This window comes from Eutrigla gurnardus (genome assembly GCF_963514095.1).
Source record: "Eutrigla gurnardus genome assembly, chromosome: 21".
Taxonomy (NCBI): Eukaryota; Metazoa; Chordata; class Actinopteri; order Perciformes; family Triglidae; genus Eutrigla; species Eutrigla gurnardus.
In genome coordinates, this window is record NC_139932.1 from 10507120 (window position 1) to 10531513 (window position 24394).

Consider the following 24394-nt stretch of genomic DNA (forward strand, 5'->3'; position numbering starts at 1 on the left):
CCAGTAATATTAAAGAAACCTTTGTTTTACAATCACTATAGATTCATTAAAAATACAATATACTCAATGTCACTGTGTCCACTTCCAGGACACAAATGCACTTCTTTTTTTTTTTTTTTAATTAAGAACATGGCCTCATGGTGTCTGGACTAACTGGTGACAAAATGGACAAACAGTTAAAGTGAAAGTGTTTAGAATCACTCCTTATTTCTTGACAGAAGAAACAATCTTACTGCCAAATTTAAAAAAAAATACTTTAACAGCAAGTTTATAGCGGCTAATGCTAGAAAACGTCACGCCGGATATTGTTTTATAAAAGAGATTATTGGATCACTTCGCTGCACAGATACCTTGCTTGTTTGACCTTTAGTTAGTGGCTTAGGAAAGCCAATGTGCCACTTGTGCCACCTAGCATGCCTGAAGAAGCAGCCCCAGATGGAGCATTGCTAGAGATTGAAGGAATACGACATGGGTAGACATATCACTTGCACACGGGCAACATATTGCAAAAATATCAACTCCAGTTTAAAAAGATTCCTTTGGAGTCGATGAGTTGACTCGATGAGGATTATGTCACTTTATGTGCTGAGTGGTACATTTCCAGGGTCCCTGCCAGCAGCCATCGCTCGCTTCTTTTTCCAAAACTCCACGAGCTCTTTCACTGATCGGGCCCGTCTCTGCTGGGAAATACCATGGTAACGGCGTTGGCAAGAGCTGACCTCGGCTATTACAACAAACACAAGCGCACAGAGCACACAAACACACACTGCTCGCTGCCGCTAGTGTTCCTCTACCACAGTTGGGGCGATTGACATATTTCCCATGTCCTCGGGGCCTCGCTAGTCAGAACTGAGCAGTAATCAAAACAGACACACAGGTCGAACTTTATTACCAAGCACTCGATAGCAGCTGCAGGAACGGCCACAGGTCCTTCAAAATACAGTAGGCTATACAGGAAGGAGTTTCAACATCAAAAACAGCTTATCGGGCTGCAGATACACGGTGGCTTCCCTTTGGGCCGGCTCAAAACTTTTCGCTGTTCACTCAAAGATGATATTTTTCCCTTTGGATGTTACGTTGAAGATTCAAGACTTTTGTGGTGCGGTTGTAGAGAACTGAAACTTATGACCTGACGGAGGACTTGGACATTTCTCAGGTATATTCGACTCATTCCACCTCCTCCATCCTCTGCTTTATAAAAGTTGATTTTGTTGATAAATAACAGGGTTAAAAAAAAGTTGGTTTGCCACAGACCGTAAAAACAAGTATATTAATCAACATGAATTCATTAACTGGATAAAACTATTTGTTCATAATTGCTGAGAGGAAGAGAAACTTTTCTGCTACCGAAAGGCATAATAAAAAAACGGCATCTTAAAAGTCAAAATAAAAAAAACAACAAAAAAATCAGCAGGATTTACTTTGAATCGAAATAGATGACACCCTCAAAGGGAATCTGTGATGTGTTTGGTATACGCTTTTGAAGCAGAAACTCACCTAGACAATATTAACAACTACATTTTTGATCATTTCGCAGTATTTTTCGCTGATACCTGATTGAAGTTGATTACTTTTTACACAGTGTGGAACATAGCTCACTTCGCAGCGGGACAGAATATTTTTGATCAATGTTGATTATAGTAAACATCACAGTCCCTGTTTCAAATGTATCAGACTTGTAACTTTTTTTTCCAATACACTTTGCCAATACTTCTTTTCATCAACATCATCAAAGGCTGGAAAGCATAAATGATGCATCTGTTAAATGATGCAAAGGCTTTTCATCAGGCCAAATTGCGATTGAATATAAATATACATGCGAATGCGTTGAAAACAAAAAGGTGAGCACAATGAATCAGGCTGAAGAATAATTAATTAATTATAATCAAGTACAGCAGGCTTTTTGAATCAGGCTAACATGGTTGATGATTAAGTATGCAGAATTGTAATGCAAAGAGCAAGCTCAGTGGGATCCTGCTGTTTCGCAGCTCCACTGTGTGTGCAAAGAAGTGGTGACATTTCCTTAAAAATATCTTGATTCTTACAGGGAATGTATTAGCAAACATCAGCAGTGGCATTCAGTGATTTGGACTATTTCTGGGTCAATCAATATTTGTAATCATGAACAACTTCCTCCCAATTAACTTCCTGATGTCGCCCAGGCTGGAGATGACGTGTGACACCACAGGCAATGAATGGCTTAATAACTATGAATAATAACATGAATCGACAGTAACATTTACATTACAGCCAGACGTCCACTTGTTCAGCACGTAGTGAAAACCCTTTGTGATACTTTCATCAGGGTATTTTCCTCGTCTTTTCCCTTTCTTTTTGGTGTTGTGGTGACTCACTGTGAACTTGATTGTGGTGGACTGGAAAGAGAGGTGAAGTCGAGGGTGTGTCAGTAGTGATTAAGATGCATGGCGCTTTGTTCTTAAGGATGACCTGGATTGAGCCACCTGCCTGCTCGTATCATTGGTGATTGTTCTGAGCGATTCTTTGGCTTGCGATGGCATACCCACAAATACCACCTTAAATCAAATAATAGCGGTTATGTTGTGTCATTCCAAATTAATCATCATCAGTAAAATGTCATCTTTCTGTCTACAGCTTTCCTGCACATTTAGTGTCCGCATATAATCCTTGATCAACAAACAACTGCAGTGCAGGAGGCTCAGCCGGACAGGAACAGCGTCTTTTATTCGTCACCATTACAGGCCGTGAGGACTGAGTGACCTGCTGGGCCCACTGGTCTGTAGTGGTCCCACCATGGGGAAGACTGGGCAGAGTACAGTGGACTTAAACTCCCCAACAGAGGTCAAACAAGCAGTTCCCTTTGAGGAAATGGATCTTGTGGCGCCCCCTGCAGATGAAAAGAAGAATAAAGAAGAGCCACCTGAAAGAGGAAGCTGGAAGGGAAAGTTTGACTTCCTGTTGTCATGCGTGGGATATGCTATTGGCCTTGGAAATGTCTGGAGGTTCCCTTATCTTTGTGGGAAGAATGGCGGAGGTAAGTGCAGTTAATTCTGGTAAGATACTTAGTACTTTGAGAGCACATATTTAAGCACATATTTAAAAACAAGTGTATTTCAGTGTGTTGAAATGCAGTGAGCCTCTACTGAGCCCTGGTAGACAATTCTCTGAGCTTTATAGCTTCCCAGAACCACCTCCTTTTTTTACCTGCACCTACACAATCAACACAACCCTCTACAGCAGGTTATATCTTACCACATGCTAACCAACTACAACCAGCTAACACCATGCCAAGCTAGCCAGCATGCTCAATCCACCAAGCAGCCAAAGAATCACCCTCACCTACCTCACAAACTACACAGTCCTATCTAGCAGGGTTATCAGGGTCAACAATAAGTCAGGCCAACTAGTAGCCTGCTAAGCTAGCAAGTATGCTAACATAATGTAACAATATTCAACGGACAACACCGTGTTAGACACCTGTCAATCAAAAGGTAGTCACGCCCTAAAGCATACCCTGCTTTATCGTCTACTTTACCCTAATGGGACAATAAATGAAGGCACTTCCACAATGCCTTCACTTTTTCCAGAACCAGAGGTTGCCATGTGCTTCGGACCCACAGTCATACACTGGAACTGGCTGCAGTGCACCTTAGTTCAGTGTTCAGCTGTGGTAGCGACTGCTGTCATCTCATCATGTCGGCCTTCATGGGCGGTGCGCGCTGCCCTCCCTGACGCCTTTCCTCTATGGCTGATCTGGATGCCCTTTACGATAACCACTGTCACAGTCACAACTCACTGTGAAATTGTGCTATGATGCCTCAAATGCTCCACACGAATGCTCCCAACAGCAGACTATGAGGAACGGGACCAAAGGATTTTGCTAAATCCAAGAATACCACATGCCAAACTCTTCTTTCCCTCTTTACGTTTTCATCATAAACCTTTCTAAACCACAGTAAAGAATTAAACATTGCACCTTCGCTGCAGCTTTTGTGCACCAGATCTGACCTAACAGTTGCCCACATGCCCTTTCCGAGGCCAATTGTCTTTTGATTGGGAAGTAGTGATCAGTGATTTTTTCAATTCAATCAATTAAACTTATGGAACAACTCTCAGAGGTTAGTTGCCCTTTAAGAATGGGTCCCTTGCAACCCATTAACATTAACAGAAACTTTTGTTGTAAAACTCAAACTCTGTCTGGGCAAGTTCTCTTGAGGTGTGTGTGTCTTCTGCATACAAATTGTACAATATTTTAGCCAAGACTGTCTTCTAGCGTTTTTCATAAAATGCTAATGATCTAATAATAAAGTAGATCTTCAGGCAGGAGTTGTGGTTTAACAACTCACCACAATATTACAGCAATTTCTCTTTTAGTCTAAATTGAAAAAAAGCCCTAAATTCACTCCAATTGAGTTTTTAATTAAAAGTTATATTATGATATTATGTGCTGTCAATCTAAGTTACATAAGTATGTGAAAATGCTTTATTACTCTAACATATTTAGGATAATACCGCTGATAAATAACTTTGAAAATGCCCAGAGCCTCCTGATTGCTCTCTACATTAAATTGAGAGACATATTTTGCTTGTCTGCTTTATGATGATCTATTAGGGGCCTTTCTGATCCCGTACTTTTTGACCCTGGTGTTTGCTGGGCTACCTCTGTTCTTCCTGGAGACGTCTCTGGGACAGTTCACCTCGGTTGGAGGGCTGGGGGTGTGGAAGCTCCTCCCTATGATGAAAGGTAAGATGTGGAGATTATATATCACTTAGATTTACATATTTACTTACATTATTTTTGAATCTCCTAAAACACCAGTTTGGCACCAAGAATAACACTGAGATTGTATTTATTAGCAGTAATTCTGTCTTGGTGACTGAGCGTCTTATCAAAATCTACCTTGACATTGGGATCTTTCTCCGTGCCGTTGTGAGTGTTGCAAAAATACCAAGGGTTATGACAAAGAGGTGCAGAAACACATACAAAAAAAACGATTGTTTTTCGTCGAAGCATTCCTTGCAGCCAGCCAATTATCCTGCTGCCTCCAAGCTCAAAAAGCTTGAGTGAAGCACATTTTAATAGTGAACGTGCCCCTCAAAGCCAAGGGCAAGTAAACATTAGAAATAGCAATGATGTTGAGTGACACTGCTTCTAAAAGATTACATTTTACTTTGCATGTCAGCTGACTTATATATATGAATATATAACAGTGTAATGTAAAATGCTGAAGTCTGTGCCTTGTCCTTCTTCAGGTGTTGGTTTAGCTTCGTTGGTCCTGGCCTTCTGGCTCAACATCTACTATATTATCATCATTGCCTGGGCACTCTACTACTTATTCAACTCATTTGGTTCGGTATGTTACGTCATCTATCCAGCGGGAACAATTTGTATATTTGAAGCAGATAATTAGTCGATTGACAGCAAATTATGAGGCAACAATTTTGTTGCTGCTCCTCTCAAGTGATGGTTTTGCCTTTTTCCATATGATAGTAAATTTGAATATTGTTTGGGAATTGGTCACTATTACGACATTTTATAAACAAAAGGATTAACTGATTGATTATCAACACTATTATCATTGATTTATTCATTGATCAGGAAAACAATTGTTCAGTTTTAAGTAGTATGTTGCTTTACATTTCCCATTTTGTCTACTGAGTCTGACTTCAGTGGTAAAACAATTAAAACATGCGGTAGAAGTTTCGGGAGTATTTTATCATATTCATGCATGTGTCATGTGCAGGAGCTGCCTTGGCAAAGCTGCGATAACCCCTGGAACACCGATAAATGCTTCTGCAACTACAGTCTGACGGACACCACCAACCTGACCAGCGCTGTCACAGAGTTCTGGGAGTAAGTGTTCCACATACGAGTGTGTTTGGATGACAATATGCCGAAGCTATTTCCTGCAAGCCGCTTGTGTTTGAACCTTGGCGTGTACGTGTGTTCCTGTAGGCGTAACATGCACCAGCTGTCCAGTGGTCTGGAAGACCCCGGTGAGGTTCGCTGGCCCCTAGTGGGCACTCTGGCGCTGGCCTGGGTCCTTGTCTATTTCTCAATCTGGAAAGGAGTGGAGTGGACAGGGAAGGTGAGGCTCGCTGACGAAGTTTCTCACCATTCTTTTCCCCTTTCTTCTCACTTCTTTCGTTCTTTAAACTCGCAGTGCTGCTTCTGCTCCATCACGCAGTCTGCTTCATGTGAGCCTTTTTGCATACATGTTTTAATCATGCAACTTTCAAGCGGCTGTCATTTAAAATTTTGAACCGAGAGGATGGTGCACAGAAGATGACTCGCTTTGGTGATTCCCTTGACTTGGCCTGATGGTTTCTTTGACAAGTAGTTAGTCGATGGTTTATCTTTCAATCCTTTCAGTCCATTTTTCCACAGTGCCATCCCAAAAGACACAAGTTATTACCTTTCAGTTGGTGTGTTTTGTCACTTTGGTCCCCTTGGGCCGGAAAATGCAATCCTGCTTGACGAGTGATGTGTGTGATTGGATACTGGGCCATTTAAGCCCTGTCTCCTTTTCAGTTTTTTATTAGTCTGCGTGTTTATTGATCACAAAGCACACTGACATGAAGCCATAGTTCATAGTTGGATGTGGCTTATCATTGCTCTGGCTATTGATCTGTCCCAGAATTTTAAAAAACGACCCCCAAATTCAGAAATAAATTCTTTTAATTCACTGTTTGAAGTGTCACATTATGACTTCACATCAAAGCGGTGCAGAGGCATGAGGATGTGTTTATTGGCTCCACAGAGTCGAACAAATGTAATCGAGCTATTGTTTTCATCATTTGATGGAGATATGTCTTAATATTTATTTATTCTTCTCGGATGATGACATTGCTGTCATTCTGCTGTTTAAACTCCATCTCTCTCTCTTTATATTTTATAAACAGATATGGTTTCAAAATGTATTATTTAATCCCAAACTGTTGGATGATGTAGAGGCGATTGCAAAAGAGTTAGGAAAAGAAAAAAGAAATGATCACTCTGCTTACTGCCTGGGATATTTTAAAGTACAGCAAGTCCTAGCGATGTATGTGAGCAGAAACACATTTACACATTAACTGCCGGTGGATAATTGGATTTTAATGTGTGGCATCCGAGAGCAGTGAGAAATTAATTCCCCCAAGGCCTCGGTCTTGACGGACATTACCAATTAAGCATAATGATTATGCTACAGAGCTGCGGGCCACATCCGAAAGGCTCCAGCGATGTCTGCTGGCAAAGAGAAGCCGTGAAAATATTCGTATATATTCTGTGGATTTTTGCATCTTTTGTTGACTTTTAATTATTTAAGAGGAATTCGCTTTGAGTTGTTTGCAGTTGCGATTAACATGAAAACAAAACCCAATCTTTAAAGAGATTTTCTTCCATTTTTAATTCTGTATAATTCAAACAATGGTTTTGGCTTTGAAAGAATAGAAATCTATGTTAATTTGAATACACAAAAATGTATTCGTTCTCTCTGTTCTTTCTCTGAGGTGGTGTATTTCTCAGCCACCTACCCCTACGTCATGCTTATCATCCTGTTCTTTCGTGGGGTCACTCTGCCCGGAGCCATAGACGGGATCCGCTTCTACATTACTCCAGACTTCAATAAGCTCGTGCACTCTGAGGTAGACCTTTTGCACACATGCAAACAAACACGTTCAAAGACAAACAAAAGACGAATATGGGCGCATGCGTGTTTCTGACAGGTGTGGCTGGATGCGGCAACTCAAATCTTCTTTTCCTACGGACTGGGCCTGGGCTCGCTCATCGCACTGGGGAGCTACAACACTTTCCACAACGACGTTTACAAGTAGGAACCCGCAGTCACAAGCTTTACACGCCTTATTAATGAGTTTTTTCTGTTAATGTTGTTTCTTGCTCTTCAGGGACTCCATCATAGTGTGCTGCATCAACTCCTGCACCAGCATGTTTGCTGGCTTCGTCATCTTCTCCATTGTAGGCTTCATGTCCCATATCACAAAGAAACCTGTTCAGGAATTAGCAGCATCAGGTGCAGTACTGTATTCACTTGTTACTTCTAAACGTAATATGACTAAGCATTTTTATGTAAATGGTGTGGCTTCTGTGTAACGTTTAGGTCCAGGACTGGCGTTTTTAGCTTATCCTCAGGCCGTCACCCAGCTGCCCATGTCCTCTCTGTGGGCCATCCTCTTCTTCTCCATGCTCATGATGCTGGGCCTGGACAGTCAGGTACAAACAGCAAACATTTTACCTGCTGCCGAACACTATTATTTTGTTATTTTGTTTGTCCGGCCCATTATTCATAATTGATCCTGTAGGGATTCATTACTTTGAAACACCTACAAAATCTATAATAGTTGGTTTGAGATTTTATAAAAAAAGTATTAGCAACTTACATTCAGTAATATTTTTAAATGCCATATAAAAATATCCGACATGATTTGTTTTTGTGATTTCATGCCTTTCTGTCACCACACTATGTAAATTGCTGACGTCCATAACCCTATAAATGTTTTATATCTTCAACTGTGAAATAATGACTTATACAACAGTAAAATTACTCCACTGTGCAATACTCTGACTTACTCTGCCATTAACATTGCATTTATATACACTGTACATTTAAACTAATAATCATATTTATACAATTCTTGCATTTTAACACACTTAATCATCTCTAGAATGTTTAGAATTGTATTATTTACACTGTTGCTATATATTGCAGTATATATTGTATACATATTTCTATTTTTGCATATTCATTAGTGTTATATATTGTGGTTTAGAGCAAATATTATTAATATACTTTTCTTATGTTTAGATTTTTTTCTCAAATGGGAGCAACTACCTACGTATAGAGTGACACGATTTCCCCCAAATCAATATTGAATTTTTGAATTTGATCCTAATGCAAGCATAATTTTAACAACATTCTTTAATTGAGCAAAAAAGACGATACCTCCATTTCAGAGCTAAATCAGTGGACTGTACCATTCTGACCCAAGTCTCTTTATACTGCCATGTATTAGTTCTGCACAGTGGAAGGCTTCATCACAGCTCTGATGGATGAATATCCCCTGGTGCTGAGAAAGAGGAAGAAGATCTTCATCCTCATTGTCTGTTTAATCTCCTTCGTCATCGGCTTCTCCAACATCACACAGGTGTAGTGGTGTACTACATGCTCTTCCTGATTCCCTCCTATGTTCAGTTTAAATCACTGCTGTTGACTTGTCCTGCATGATGTATGAGTGTATGCCTATGTTTCATAAGGAGGTGGTTGCATTAAAACCCATGTCACATACACACCTGAACATTTGCACATTATTTTCTCGACGCTAGGGAAAACAGCCCCCTCCTGCGTTATACATAATGACAAAACGATCGCACAACAACCTCCGGTGTACATTCATCATGCATATTTTACTCAATAAAGAGAGGGGAGGTATTAATATTCCGCCTCTGAAACAGATATGTGTGTCCGTGTGTGTGTTGAATCTCCCAGGGTGGTCTGTACGTGTTCAAGCTGTTTGATTACTACTCCGCCAGTGGGATGTGTCTTCTCTACCTTGTCTTCTTCGAAACAGTATCCATAGCCTGGTTTTATGGTAGGAAAAATCTATTTTATGCAGTCTTTGCTCGAACCAAACACTGTGTAGAGACATCAAATGTAAGCTTGGCTGAAATAAGCTGAGCTGGATAGAAAGGACTATATTGTGTCAAGTCACTGAATGAATCAAACATGTCGATTTCCTATATACACTGTAGCTGTCCAACAGGAAATTACATCCATCTGCTCCACTTTCTGTGATAAGACTCTCTGTCCAATCAGCATTCCCTCTCTTTCACCCATACGGCTTTGTTCTTGTACTTATTATCTCCATGTTAACACACACATACACACACACACACACACACACACACACACACACACACACACACACACACACACACACACACCCTCACGTCTTCTTTGTCCTCCCCTCTTTATACCACAGGAGCTGAAAGGTTTTATAAGGATATTGAGGACATGATCGGCTACAGGCCATGTGGCTGGTGGAAGCTGTGTTGGAAGTTCTTCACTCCGATGATCTGCCTGGTAGGCGGGAAATGATTATCGATTTGATGTCCATAATGTGCATTTTTCTAATCTCCCTCATGGAGATCTATCAAGCCACAGCAGGTGCCAATAGCTGACATTACTGAATTAGTCTCCTCCGTCATGCAACGATTCAGCTTGTGGCCTGTGAAAGCCTCAGGGAAATCATTCCAATGTCTTTATCTTCAATTCTCAAGTGACAAAGGAAGTGTAATCTAAAGTGACACTATATGAATGTAAATCAGAGAAAACCTGCCAAAAATAAATAAGTACAGTCTTGACATTAAACCTGGGCTAACTTTGATTGAAAAGTGAATGTTTATAGCCAGTCGGTCCACCAATTTGATCTTGTCTAAAATGTCTTTACAACTATTGGATGGACTGCCATAACATTTAGTTACACACATTTACTGTCCCCATAATTAGGTAAAAATGAGTTCAGTAGCTATGAATAGATAATGACATTCAACCTCTGCTGTACTCTGTATTGAATGCTAATAAGCAGATGCTAGCTGTTAGACTGCTAGCACACAAAGCTAAGATGAACAAGGGTAAAAATGATATCCGTTTAACATCAGCATTGTTATTGCCATTGTGAGCATGTTAGCTTGCTGAAGTTAGAATTTATGTCAATGTGCCACTCTCAAAGTCTCAGCCTCAGCTGCTAGCTGTCACTAGCATTTCTGTATAATTAGACAGATTACTGTAGATCACAAGTAACTGTTGATTTGAGTCTGATAAGGGTGCATAACAAATTCTTAAAATCTAAAAGCTGTTTTAAATAAAATTACATATCCGTGACATCTAAAAAAAAAAAAAAAATTCTACTGAATTCAACACATTTATAAACAAGATGTCTTTCAACCGACCTACAAATCCCCAAATCGCTGCTTGCTGTTCTCATTCATAGCTGGTGAACTGGCCAACTATTACATGGACTAAATAATATGTTTGTATATTGTAGGGGGTGTTCACCTTCAGTGCATTCGAGATGACCCCACTGACCTTGGGCAAGTATGTGTATCCGCTTTGGGGCCAAGTGATTGGCTGGTTCATGGCTTTGTCTTCCATGATACTTGTCCCAGGATATTTCATCTACATATTCTGCATGACCAAGGGCAGCATCAAACAGGTACAAAACCACTTAACAATCTCACTGTTTTTAATGTCTACAGTTAAAGAGTGTTTTGTCATGATCACATTTTTAGTTATGAGAGTATTTGAAGGTGAACAAAGAGTTTTTTGTTGATGGTAAAGGTCCATTTGGAAAGTCTAGTATTTAAAATCATGTCAGTTACAGTTAAAAGCATATTTCCTTTCCACTATTTATTTGTATGTTTTGGTACTCGAACATCCCACATCTGTACTCACCATTGTGAAAAACTGTGAATCATTTAATGCTAATGTGCTGTAACTGTCTTTACTTGACCAGCGTTGGCATGTGATGACAACATCTCGGGACGATGAAAAGCCATCGGGGCATGGAGAATTTGCACACACAGGGAGCGTGGGCGAAGCTCCTGTCTAGCCGGGATTGCTCAGGTTGAAATAATTCCCCTGTCTGCCAGGACTTACTGTAGTCAACTCTGAAATTTGACAATTGGACAGATGGAGTTTTGCACAGTATTTTAAATTATTAAAAAATCAGGCAAATAATGGAATACGATGAAGCTTTAGTTGTTGATACATTTACAGGATAGAAGATTTCAATTTGCAGCAAGAGTGAACTCAAATTGAATGCTATAGATCAGTATTGACCCTCTGTAAATACACCATTAATGTATGATTGTCAATCTTCATCCTACTTGTACATTTTCTCTACTATTCAAGAAAATCACCGTCTTTGTCTATAAACTTACCGCAAATGTCTTGAATGTTGTTGTACAGAAGCATTAAAACAAATCTGGTTAAACTTGACTATAGGTGTAAAGCTGTAATGCGTCAAAGATGTTGTGCTTATTGTAGCTTCCATCCAACCAGCCACTGTGATATTTTGTCCAGCAATAAATATGTGGGCCTTCCACTTACATTCTTTGTCTTTGCTGATTCAGACCTTCAACAAACGCTGAATAAGGTTGTTTTAATCATTTAACTGAGAGGCTATGAATCTGGGTGAATACACTGTCAAATTTGTGAAGAATCAAGCGGTTAAATCCAAGAAGCAAACCAAACCATTGTGGTGAATAGACTTAAATCATCTTTAATAGCATGTTGATATACTGCAAAGACAGGTAGAGAGGGATTCAAAGCCAACTGAGGGAGGTGATGGTTCATATCAGTTACACTCAGTTTCCACTTACCCTAAATATGTCTACTTTTATATGAGCAAACACAGTGTTAAAGAGCCAGACAAGATCCACATGTCATTCATGAAGCGGTGCACTGGTATGGCAGAGCCCTTTTTTTTTCAGTTTCTTCAAGAAAGTTAGCCACTACTGCACTTCCATATCATATACTAGATTCCCCAAATGCTACATTGGTTTCCTTTCAAAGACAAACTTTCAGTGTGCCTCGTTTTCATGTTTATTGCACACACAGGATGCCCCAAATGCTTAAACACATTGTCAAGTAGGGAAAACTGTGCAACCATAATGAAAGGCTTGTGAAAGAAACTATAAATAAATGTTTGGCGAAATAGAAGCCTCAAATTTGCCATTGTAAATCTATTAACTGTGTGTTGGCTGTCATTCATTTTTAAATTCAACCACAAACAAAATAATCTGTCATCTTCATCTCCCACTCACGTGCTCACTGCAAATTCAGTCATGCACACAAAAAATTCTAAACTTTTGAGAAACAAGAGTTCAATAGGCCTCTCAAACTGATGCATGCATGAGAATCACATTATATATGAACGTTGATCCAAACAATTGCATCAGTAATCATAAAATGATCATCCTTCAATCCAAAATCCCTAATATCAGAACTTTTTTATGTTATTTGCGGAAATAGATTACAGAAACCTTCAAAAGTTTGTGTATAACCGGTAAAATTATTAAAATGATCATAATAGCTCTTCATTCCTTTTGAAAGCTTTTCTTACTGTCATGAAATTAAAACAAAAGCAATTACTGCAATGATCGGAGAGAGGTTGGATTTGTTTATGGGAAAGCTAGAACGCTACACACACACACACACACACACACACACACACACACACCCCTAATGCAATGTCAGGCACATTACCCAAACTTTGACCATCACAACTCGATGCCTGACTTCAACCTCCACCTTATTCTAACCTCGACCTTAAAACCAAGCCTGAAACCTCAAACCGGCCGGTCAAAGTGAGGACCGGCCAAAAGGTCCTCACTTTGAAGGTCTTAAATTCACCTGGTCCTCACAAAGATAGCTGTACAAGCATACATACACACACACACACTCACTGTCTCTGCCAGACTTGTCCTCCCCTGCAACCTCTGTCTTTCCGATGGGTGAAATTGTGAGTGTAAAAGGACAGAATGATGAGATAGAGACCTCCCCGCAGTGTCTCTGTGATTATAAATCAACATATCAGACAGGTGAGGGTCAGACGGGAGCAGAGTTAACCGAACATCCATTCAACAGTACCTGGTGGGGCTTATGTTTAAAAGATGGATGCATTCAGGCTGAGGCATTTGCTGACCTATTTCAGGATGAAGGACGCGTGACAGGGCAACAGCATTTTGAAGGGGCTAAAGGTAGCTTGCTTGTCCTTTCCGACACTGCGTGTATGTGGTATTTACAATCTCGGCTAGGGTGAAAGAGAAAGATCAGATAATGCATTCTTTTTGTCCCATTCTTATTTAAAGCAGGCTAGCCAACAGCACAAACAATACCATTAATGCCAGCATTTGCAATACAAGCTGTGTGTGTGTGTGTGCCTCTGTAGTTTTTGCATTTTTAAAAATGTCAGAATGAAAGGTTAGGAGGGAAGAGAGAACAGTCACGAGGAGCCGAAACAGAACTTGGAGTTGTACAGACATAAAAAGACAGTGTCTGGATGTTTGGTGGGTGTACTGAGTCCTGCATTTATCCACCGACACAAAACACACAAAGGTGGAATATGCTTTACACAAATCAGAATGAACACAAATGTTAACATTTAACAGCTGCAGCAGAAGCATCTTCATGGAAATTCATGGTGATTTGCTAGAAAGAAAAAAAGCTAAGAAACGTTTCATAAATAAACAGAGGACAGCACAGTCTACGTATATTACATTTGAATGGCTGTAGTTTTAGAAAAGTCAGAGAGCCGTTTCAGCAGCTCAAACGATTTCAAAATCTGAAAAAAAAGGTTCCCTCCATCAGGAGATAATGTGGCAAATACTCCTGGGAATTGTTTACAATATTTAATGAAGAGTAAAAGACAAACAGCAATCAACAGGAACATCCTGGACTGACTTTTTGGTTTGGCAGCAAATCCATGTGATTGGCTGCCTTTGTTTCCTGCCATACTTCACTGTATAGAATGATCTATGGAGAGTGACAATTGAGTGAGAGTGTTTTCTGATGATAGAGAGCCACAACACAACAAAGGAGCAGATGACGAACGCAGCTTATCGGGGGATGCTGGGTTGTTTTTTCCTTCTTTTTTTATCCAGGGAACAGAGAAGAGCGACGGCTCTCCATCACGTAAATAAATCAGCAACGGTGCAAACAGGGACATTGTTTTTTTTATTTTTTTTTATGAAATATCAGTTTTTGTTATTCACTTTTTTCTGCTCCTTGAGGGAGAAGCATCAGAGGACTATTTTTTTCAAAGCAAGGAAGGATTTTTTTTCTTCTTTTCTTCTAGCCCTAGCGTTTAGTCAAGTGCAAAGAAGTCAGTGTTTAGTGGAGGCTATGTATTTTGGCACACGTTTTTCAGTAAGTGTCAACTATGCACGCACGCGCACATACAGCACAGTAGGCATGAGGTTCGGGATGAGAAAAGCAAACAGAAGCGGAAGGTCCTTGGAGTGTGTCCAGCCATTGCTGTCCATTTCTGTTGTTCGGTGGTGGAGAATAACCGCAACTAGAAGGAATCCATCCAAAAACTGAATATCTGTGTTTTTTTTTTCTCTAGCAAGAGTTAAAACTGACAAAAAGTTATAGAAATTTGTTAAAACTACATAATATTTCAAAATACATGTGGAATCAAGTAAAACTTTATATATGCAATTAATTTCTCCGTTTCTCTTTTAAAACCTTGATTTTTCTTTTCGTTATTTTTTTCCTTAAATATATGCATATACGTGAGATTTCATTTTTTTTTCATTATAGCTCTTTCATTTGTATGTATATATGTACATTATGTACTTTTAAATAGATAGAGAAGGGGAGGGGTTTGTGTGGGAGTGTGGGTGTTTCAGGGAAATACTAATGAATTTATTTACACCATGCTCCGAGAGCCACTTGGGGTCCGGTGTAGACTGAGGCGGGGGTCAGGGGGTATATACTGGTGAGGGTGGTTGTAAGGCGGAGGTGGGGGAGGCAGCGGGGGCTGGTGGCCGTCGCTGCCATGGGAGCAGTCCGGTGTGCGGACCGGGGTGGACATGGCTGACTGACTGAGCTGGTGGTGGCTGTGGTGGTGATGCTGGTAGTGGTGGTGTGTGGGCGTTTGGCTAAGGAAGGCCTCCATGCGTCCGTGGCCGCTGTTGTCGAGCATGATGACCTTGACGATCTGCTGACACTGGATGAGGGTCTCGGGCCCCAGATCAGCCATGCTGACAGCCGGCTGGTGGTGCTGCTGGAGGTGGAGGTGGTGGGCAGGGGTGCTTGCCGCTGACTGTAGCTGCGGGTGCTGAGGTGGAGGCACCGGCCCTTGGGTTAGGGGCCCCTGCTGGAAAAGCAGCTCCCCCCGGTGGTTAAGAAGGGCCGCGCTCTCGGGACTCCGAGCCGTGCTGCTGCTGAGCTGGTACGTCTGAAGCCTGTTGTGAATTGACACCTAGTTTAGAAAACAGCCAAGAGAACAGCATCAAATGTTATAAAACTGGTTCCTCCTCTACAATCCGTTCAGCCCTCTTTTTGTTTTTTTGGGGGTGGGGGTGGGGTGGTGGTGAACGCACAGCACACACACACACAGGGCATGCGTCAGGGCTTAGGTGTTTGGGGTCAGTGGAGGTGTAAAATCATTGTGACTACTGCACACTCCCCTCCCTCCACCCCCACAGGTACTGGGAACAGTGTAGACCGGGTGCTGGGAACACCAGTGTGTGACCGGGGGTCAGGAGGAGGACAGTGGTGGGGGATAGGGGTTAGAGATTCAGTGTGACGCTACAAAAGGGGCCCGGTGGTTCCAAAGGGGACACTGAGGGCCCCTGTGTCTCCCTTCCAAACCACTGCTTGGCGCTATGGTGACAGCGGACACGGGGACACTTGGGTGGGGGGTGGGGTCAGGGTAACCAGAACATAGACGGAGGTCATACGAAGAAGAGGGAGAGGTGGAAGGAGAGGAGGTGAGCAGACCGACAACCACAGACGTCCACAGGCAACATTCATCAGAATGCAAACCTCCACATATCACATTTATTTCAACTTGCTGTTTTCTTGTCAATTTTTTTTCCCTGCAGGTAGTTTTCTTTCCCTCAAAGTTTGTGTTCCGCTATCTGACTTTCTTTATTCTTGGCCGTCTTTCCTTGACTTATTTTTATCCTGCCGGTTTTAGGAAACATGTCACGTTTCCAAGTTACCTCCATTGTTCTCAGAAAGCATCTGCCAAAGCAGAGATAGAGGGGGTGCCGTCTGAATTCACAGATTGAGCACAATCTGAAATGCATATTATGTGTGTTGGACACAAGGAACGTGAAAAATGCAAGAAACCGCAGCACATCAGGGACACTGGTTGTTGCACGTTAACGGCTAGGGTTTGCATCGTGTTTGTTAACGAGAGGTTTTTTTTCCAACAACTGTGTCCGTCTCAAGGAAAACATCTCAGATTACGATCACAGTTTTAAACACACGATAACCATTGTAAAAAACGCAAAAACATCTTAGTTTGGCTTAAACTAGGTACATTTGTTATGTTATTTAAGTTGCGATCATGAATTTAAATTAGTCAACGTTGATGCTTGGTTTCACACTGGTCTCCTGGGTGAGAGTCCTGTGTTGAACCAGTCCTCCTGTCCTTTAGGTTTGGTGACTTACTCAGTCCATACTGTCAAGCAGTCATGGTAGTTCATCAGATTGTCGTACATTTCTGACTATAAATCTGAGTTTTAACTGAACTTTTAATCTGCTGTAAATGTGTCAATCAGAATATACTTCCCTACCAAAACCCTTCAAAATGGCGCCTGTCTGAATAAGGTCAGCGATAATTCACCTGCAGTTTAATAGACTTCTAATGTGAATTATCTGCGGTAAGAAAGGGCTTACAGCGGTTGTCTCCCATTCTCTTACAGGAGCCAATGCAACTCTCGTGTGAAAGGACTCCATTAACATTTGCTCCCATTCAATCTGCCAACCGCTATGTCTCCTTGACGACTTGGCACATATACTTAAGAGTACAGTATCAGCGAGCTCTGAAGCACTTAAGATAAGGACTGAAGGATTTTGCTGACTTTCTGCTGTCCTTTAAAAGTTTAAAATTCTTCCTAAAAATAGTTTTTTTTCACATATGACCAGAAAAAAATCAGCATTGTTATAAAATGTTCACCGATTCATTGACAGATTTTTTTGCTAAAATTTACTGAAAATGATTTAATTTAAGGAATCGTTAAAATCACTAATTTACAAAATAGTGCACTTTGTCAATTTGTGTCCAGACTGTGAGATAAAATTTTGAGTGAGAGATTTATGAGCTGTGATGATTGAAATAAAAAAAATTACAACAGCAAACAGGACTTTTGTGTTAGATTTGCAAGTGCATCAATTTAAGGAATGACAATTTTTAAATGATTTGCAAGACTATCGATATATGGTACTCAGTTTTTATTTTATTTTATTCACATGCATTCTATTCATTTTGGTAACTAATCATACTATGTGAGCTGGACTGTGCAGCAGCCAGCTGACTTGACTTTGCCCTGACGAGGCCAAGAGTGGGAGATCGTTAGCTGGATCGGCTGCACCTTTGGAGAAGCTGGCAGAGCTTAAAAGAACTGCTATTTGTGTTGTTCTGTTTTTCCTGTCATGTCTGTGGTGATGACTTTCTTTGAGTTTTGTTTCGCCTTTCATTAAAAAAAAAACCTCTAACAACCCGCACATCTGTTCATATGTGCCACTACGTCACTGCTATTGCTGGTTGACCGTCCATTACCATGATTGTGTCTCCAAGATAAGGGTGCAGATAGAAACATGTACACCCTTGACTGTCTTAGAGCTGTTTAGCCACGTTGAAATGATGTCACAGACGATCACTGTTACTGCTGCTCTGCGGGAGAAGATTAAAACTCAACACCTTACTATCAAATTCTTCAGCCTTGTAAAAAGCTTGCTGTGGGATTCATTCATCCAGGCGTCTAGTATGAGCAGGATTCTCTGTGACCCTCTCTGCTTTCCAAGATAAATGTGTTTCGACAGCTAACGGCTCCCCACCAGCCACTGACATTTACTGCAGGCTGCGTAGAGGGGAAGACGGCTGGTGAAGGTAGCTCAGGGAACTAAGACCTGATCGTAGCTTTACATTATAGGGACCCAAAGGCTGCTAAAAGAAAGCACTTGTATGCATGAAATGAGCAGATATCCCATTGTACGGTTAAAAAAGAGTGATGCAGAAATGAATGCATCTTTGCACTGATGTAATTAATTATTCTACAGGCTTTGAAAAGGAAATCACCCCCAGGCTCTTCAGTGTGATGTGTGTATACACATTTGCTCTATAAGCAGCACCTGGGTGAAGATTTACAGCCTAATAGAATCTCAATGAGTGGTGTGGAGTTAAACAGCCACTTGCATTTGGCTTTTTACTCCAGCCACTCAACTCTGCAGCCACAAAAAATGGGTAGGGAAAGGTCATCTAATGCCACTAGGATGGCTAATTGCAAAGCCTCATGGGTACTGTAGTTCAGCCTGCTCTGTTGCTTGTACGACATGTTTGCACGCAAAGTTCCCCCCGGGTCTCTGCCAGAGGGGTGGAGAGGTGACGTCTCCGGGCCAAACGGGCGTTAAATGTATCTGCCCGCGTGTTACTGTGTTAATTAAAGTCTCGGTGCTGCGGCATGTGGGCACACACACACACACACACACACACACACACACACACACACACACACACACACACACACACACACACACACACACACTCTTTTTCCCTTTCAAGGCTCTAAAGGAGTCAGAATTTCTGCCTGAGCTTGTGCAACTAATTACAACCTATTCCTTTTTAGGCTTAGAGATAATATTTAAGCCTCTGCGTCTGATGCGTTTTCTGCGGATAGAACCTGTTCTGACTGCTATGATATTACTCATTTCACCATATTTCTTTATTTTTTTATTTTTTTTTTGCACCGCAAAGTCATCTTTATCTAATATATTGAGTTTGTTTGGGTTACCTCACATGCCCGCAGCACTCGTTCTCTCATCCATTCACCCACTCCTGCTTGACTCCTCTAGCCCTAAAGATATGACTATCCTGGCGATCATCCTACCCTGATACTGATGCACTGTACTGACTTACCTTTTATTTGGGACATGGCCCTATCACTAACACTTACCTCTACTGCATTGTGTCCACTTCTGTCATCTATCTCCTGGTTTCCTGGACAGGAGGGGAAGCAAGGGAGGGAAAGTGGCAGCAAAATGTCTGTGTTAATCTATAATTTTAATTTTAACTGCATCTGAACATGTTATGAGGAGCTAAAAATATAATTCAAGATTTATTCAATCGCAGCAACCCCCTTTTTAAGCAGAACATGTCTTCTTTCCACTCAAAAAACACAGCAGTGCTTCAACTTTCTTTCAACAGCAGAGAAATGAATGCAATTGAGGACAAGGTCTCTGCTGTGGGTTTTAAATTTAAAAAGCAATGGTACACAAACACACACACACACCTGATGGGGAGCCCTGTTTGCCACGCAGCTCTAGCTGTGTGCCGTTGTTCTTTACTGAGTGTGTCTTGGCTCCCTGTTGCTTTTCCAGCTCCCCTGCAGAGAAAAGAAGACACACAACAACAAAAGATGATCATAATGAACAGCACCACAGAGAGCCAAATAGGTAGATAGACAGGCAGGAAGACGGTGGCGGGTAAAAGTCATATTAGTCGGCGCAAGTCAACTTTATTGCAAAGAGCTGAACGCACACGCTCTCGTTGCCTTCCCCTCCCACTGTCCTCTAATCTCAAAACACAACTCGCCATCTCGCTAATTACACTTCACACTTGATGTTAATCGCATGTCATTTCCAATCATGAGGACTAAATGTTGTTCTGTCTCCAGCTCTGCAGCGCATTCTAATTCTGAACTGCAAAACCACCAGGTGCTGACCTTAAAGCTGGTAGAGGCAGTTTATTTTTGGCATTATGGGGCAAAAATTACATAATAACCTATCAGCATTATAATTCAACAGGCATTTTTCTGGAAAAGGCAGCTCTCCTCTCTGTCCTAAGCCCCTCCCACCAGACAACCAAGGCACTTCATCTAGTCACCCGGACTAGTCATTTATTATTTTCAAACATCATCCGATTGTGATCCTGATGCAGTTATATAGCCACTATTCAGTCCTTTTTTCTTTGCAAACTTGTGGAGTGCTTTGACATTACACACTGTGAATCAAGAGCCTCGCCCCAAGGTGCTGCCACAGTGAAATTACTTCAGACTCTTTTTTTAAATAGGTCATCAAAAATATAGTGCCTAGTCTGGCTTTAAGGGTGCAGTATCACACAATGTCTCCATCATTTTGGTGTGACAAAAATTTGTCAAACTAAACAGAAAATTGTCCTGTTTTGTAATGCATCTATTTTAAAAAGGGTAATTATGAAGCTCTAAAACGGCAACACTTTATTGTGCAGGTCAATATGTTCCCAATTGTTTGATTTACAAGTTTCCTGCGCATAAGCATGTTTTGTGGTAGTAATTATTATAGAGAAATTATTGTAATTTAATTTTGAATTTTATTTAATTTATATTTGTATGCAAACAGGGTAACAGGCCAATGTTACAGCCAGGCCTACAGACACCACAGGGAATAGAAATACAGAATACTGTCTGTAAAATAGTTAGTAGCTAGTTTTTTGTTTTGTTTTCCCTGGAGGTTTAAAGGGAGAGTTGGACTGAACCAAAGTGATCAATTCCACAAGGAAACCTCATTATAAAGACCCAGATGCAGAAAAAAATGCGTCTCCGTATGAACAGAAATGTGATATTTTCTTTCCCTTCCTGTCTCAAAGAGGGAAAGCCCAAACATAAGCGAGCCAGCTGCAGGCATGTTTGCTAATGTGCCAACGATACCAAACACTTGAGGAGAAAGAATGATGTGGTGTTTTTCTGTGCCAGCCATCATTCTTGTTCCAAATTTTGTTCAGGAAAAAGTTTGCGTTTTTATGCATTTTAACAAAAATGCATCAACATGAGTTCCTATTTCTGTGTGTCGGTTTAAATGTAGTTTTTTTGGGGGGGTTCACAGCTTTCTATCCTTCCTCCACTCAACTGAGATAAATAACTTCCGTCTGTCAACCACTGCCTGTCTCCATATGTTGTTGCCTGCTCTCCCCGGGCTGCTGCCCCTCCCCCCCCCCTGTGAAGGGTAATGCAGTTGCGTCAAATACCAGCAGGGAGGCTCACTTTGATGCTCACTGGCAAGAGGCAGAACTCTGGATGCTCTGGTTCTCTATGTGGGTCTAAGTGTGTGCACGTCTTATTCTCTGGAGAACTTCATATGCACGCAGACCCGAACCACTCGGAAACCTGGCAGCTTTGAAGAACACCTCTTCTTTTTCTTTTTTTCACCTCAAATCGACTGCCCCCCTGCAGTCTGTTTGAGCTACAGTACACCAAAGGAAACAAAATGAAAAGCGCCATTCTGCACCTACACATGATACAAAACAAAGGATGGCTTCTGACTCATGTGTACTATCTGAGGACTTGCTGAGTCCCGCACAGGATATCTAAGAATCCACCGTCGTCTCCTCACTTCTCAAGATGTGAGATTATTGATTTGGTTGAAAAAGGTCGTGCTGGTTGCGTTGCCACAGGAGGACGACAGCAACATTTCCACTTGATGGACACAAGCCAACACACATATACAGTGGAAGCAAGCAGCCACGTGACTCAAATAGAGACCGAGCATCATCCTGACTGCAATAAATCCATGTGCCAGAAGCAGCTACAACGAATACTAACAATTATTTGCACATCCCTTTGGCCTGCTTTATGTCACGTATGCCTAATAATTCATTGGCAGCCTCATTTTATTACCACGGGGAAAACTCTATCAAGACGGACACTTACACTCGATGCGTATCTGCTCCATCTCTGACACCTCGGCGATTGATTCCTTCAGGTCTTCCACGAACTTGAGCAGCTCCTCAGCACTTTGGGCGCAGAAGTTAAATACCTGCTTCTTTTCGGAGCCGAAAAGTGAGAGGATGGTGATGCCGTGAGGGTAGTCTGTGGGAGCAAACGGGACATTGAATTGTTGAGATGGGAGTAACAAGAAAAACTCCAAGGAAAGTTACCTCAAATACTGCACCATCAAAATGAGTGGAAATACAGATCGGTAAGAAAAGGCAAAGAATCGTGACTTACATTCATTTTCAAACAGGTGAAATTGCATGCCAAGAAGGCCCATAGCTTTGCAGAAAGTGTACGCTGCAGAACTCTTCTTCTTTGGACAAAGCTTCAAGATCTGCAGACAACGAGAAAAGCAGTTATAGAAACAAATAAACGACAAAGAGCCCGACTGTGTTCGGTGTTCTGAAACCTTTTTGTCGCTGATATTTCCATATCTCAGCCTTTCAAAGAAAGCTCAGAAAGAAGAAACTATTTGATGATTTAAGATGATTATTCAAAGAGCACATTGTCAATATTAATGATTTGTGCGCCGGTGCTCTTTTGGAAAAAAAACAACACCTTGGCAAACTTATATCACAATGTATTAAAGATTAAAGATGCTGTGGAGCTTTTCCATTGAATGACCTTCCAGACCGAGAGAAGGCGAATGAGGCTAATCTGTTTTGCAGAGCTGCTGTGGGGTCCACAGTTTACCAGGCGGGCCGTATTAAACCCATACATCACATCGGCACATTAAACACAGCTCGATGTTCGAGCTGCTAGAACAGGGGCCACATTCAAAGAAAAGTCCCCATCACTTTAATTTCCCAGAGAAATCTTTCAAAAACAGTTTCGGCCCCACTTTCAAAGCTGGTATAAATCGCACCGCTAACTTTTAAAACAGAAAAAAATGGACAGAATTCACCTGTGATGTTGGAAGATGGCTTCTTTCACCCCTAACTTCTAAATTGGCCTTAACCTATTTTTCCTGCAGCTACCAATTACTTTAATGCTTTAGCAGGAACAGGGGGGGTACTGAAGCTGCTGTGCCTTTTTATCTGAGATTTTGTTGGCGTTAGATCAACATTTGACATAATTATGAGTAGTTAAACACTTTAGATGGCTAACCCCTCCCCCACGTGGCTCCTAATGGGCACATTAATTATACCCAACATGAAAACCTTTTGCTAATTCTAAAATCTGCGTGACTTTGGACAAAGCGAACAACTTCTCCGTGCTGTGAAACACAAACTTTATAACCGGGCCCTGAAGCCGCTCTGCAGGGGACAGATATTTGCGTACGAAATGCACTGTAAAGCTGCATTTGCTACCATCTATTATTTAAGGAAATGGCCAGAGAGGCCGGAGTTATGAAACAACGGAGGGGAAGAGAGGGAGCTCCCATCCGAGGTAGGTGGTGGTGCATTGCAGCTGTCACAACAAAATAAGCAGCTTTTAAAACTTGACTGGATGCGTGCAGCAGAAACAACCATCTTATGAGAGACTATAACAACATATATGAGAGATACACCGAATCCCTCTTTGTTGCTATACTTGCCACAATGAGATCGTTGAAGAGGAAGACTTCTCTCTGGTGTGCTGCCTGTTTCTGAGCCTTGTTGACGTCGGTCACCTCAAAGAGTCGACTGCAGCACACCAGTCTCCTGTGAGGGACGGAAAGAACCTGCAGAGGCAAAGATGTAAAGATGAAAATGACACTTCAATCACTCGGATGAAGCGTCTGAGAGGCTTTAAAGTCATTCGAGTCCATGTGGAGGATGAAGTAGAGACTTCTCCCTCAGAGGAGCCGGGGAAAGAATATTGAAGTGTATAGAGAGACTTTTAATACAAATGATTTACAGCTGGAGTACGACGCATTATTCACTGGGGTTACAGTACAAAGTACAAAAAAAAAACCACCTTGCTGAGACAGATTCGTGCCATGAATCTGAC

General features: G+C 41.4%; 2 protein-coding genes across 4 annotated transcripts in view; one reads left to right on the top strand and one right to left on the bottom strand.

The window, feature by feature from the left end:
• The first annotated feature begins 961 nt into the window (after positions 1–961).
• On the top strand, positions 962–12070 carry LOC311031779 (sodium- and chloride-dependent GABA transporter 1-like). The gene is made up of 15 exons (XM_084038264.1): positions 962–1156; positions 2614–3013; positions 4592–4723; positions 5233–5333; positions 5724–5833; positions 5936–6068; positions 7471–7605; positions 7687–7790; positions 7867–7991; positions 8079–8191; positions 8992–9123; positions 9465–9567; positions 9958–10058; positions 11023–11190; positions 11491–12070. The coding sequence occupies exons 2-15, from the start codon at positions 2773–2775 to the stop codon at positions 11584–11586; spliced, it is 1794 nt and encodes a 597-aa protein (XP_083894390.1). The 5' UTR covers positions 962–1156; positions 2614–2772; the 3' UTR covers positions 11587–12070.
• Positions 12071–12242: 172 nt separating this feature from the next.
• Positions 12243–24394, bottom strand: part of iqsec3a (IQ motif and Sec7 domain ArfGEF 3a) — a 78743-nt gene continuing 66591 nt past the window's right edge. For 2 of the 3 annotated variants that reach the window (XM_084038255.1, XM_084038254.1), the window contains 6 exons: positions 24000–24125; positions 22697–22796; positions 22400–22558; positions 20006–20098; positions 19670–19713; positions 12243–15966 (listed from right to left, as the gene is read on the bottom strand). In XM_084038255.1, the coding sequence (XP_083894381.1) occupies positions 15412–15966; positions 19670–19713; positions 20006–20098; positions 22400–22558; positions 22697–22796; positions 24000–24125 (1077 nt within the window). In that variant the 3' untranslated portion in view covers positions 12243–15411. The remainder of the gene's footprint in view (positions 15967–19669; positions 19714–20005; positions 20099–22399; positions 22559–22696; positions 22797–23999; positions 24126–24394) is intronic. The other variant, XM_084038256.1, reaches the window with a different exon arrangement.

What these genes read in the sequence shown, in the direction of transcription:
- LOC311031779 (XM_084038264.1), top strand. Translation starts at nt 2,773, where the DNA reads ATGGGGAAGACTGGGCAGAGTACAGTGGACTTAAACTCCCCAACAGAG. An exon ending in GAGTGGAGTGGACAGGGAAG is followed by an intron (nt 6,069 to 7,470) that starts GTGAGGCTCGCT and finishes TCTTTCTCTGAG; the next exon opens with GTGGTGTATTTCTCAGCCAC. An exon ending in TGCTGGGCCTGGACAGTCAG is followed by an intron (nt 8,192 to 8,991) that starts GTACAAACAGCA and finishes GCCATGTATTAG; the next exon opens with TTCTGCACAGTGGAAGGCTT.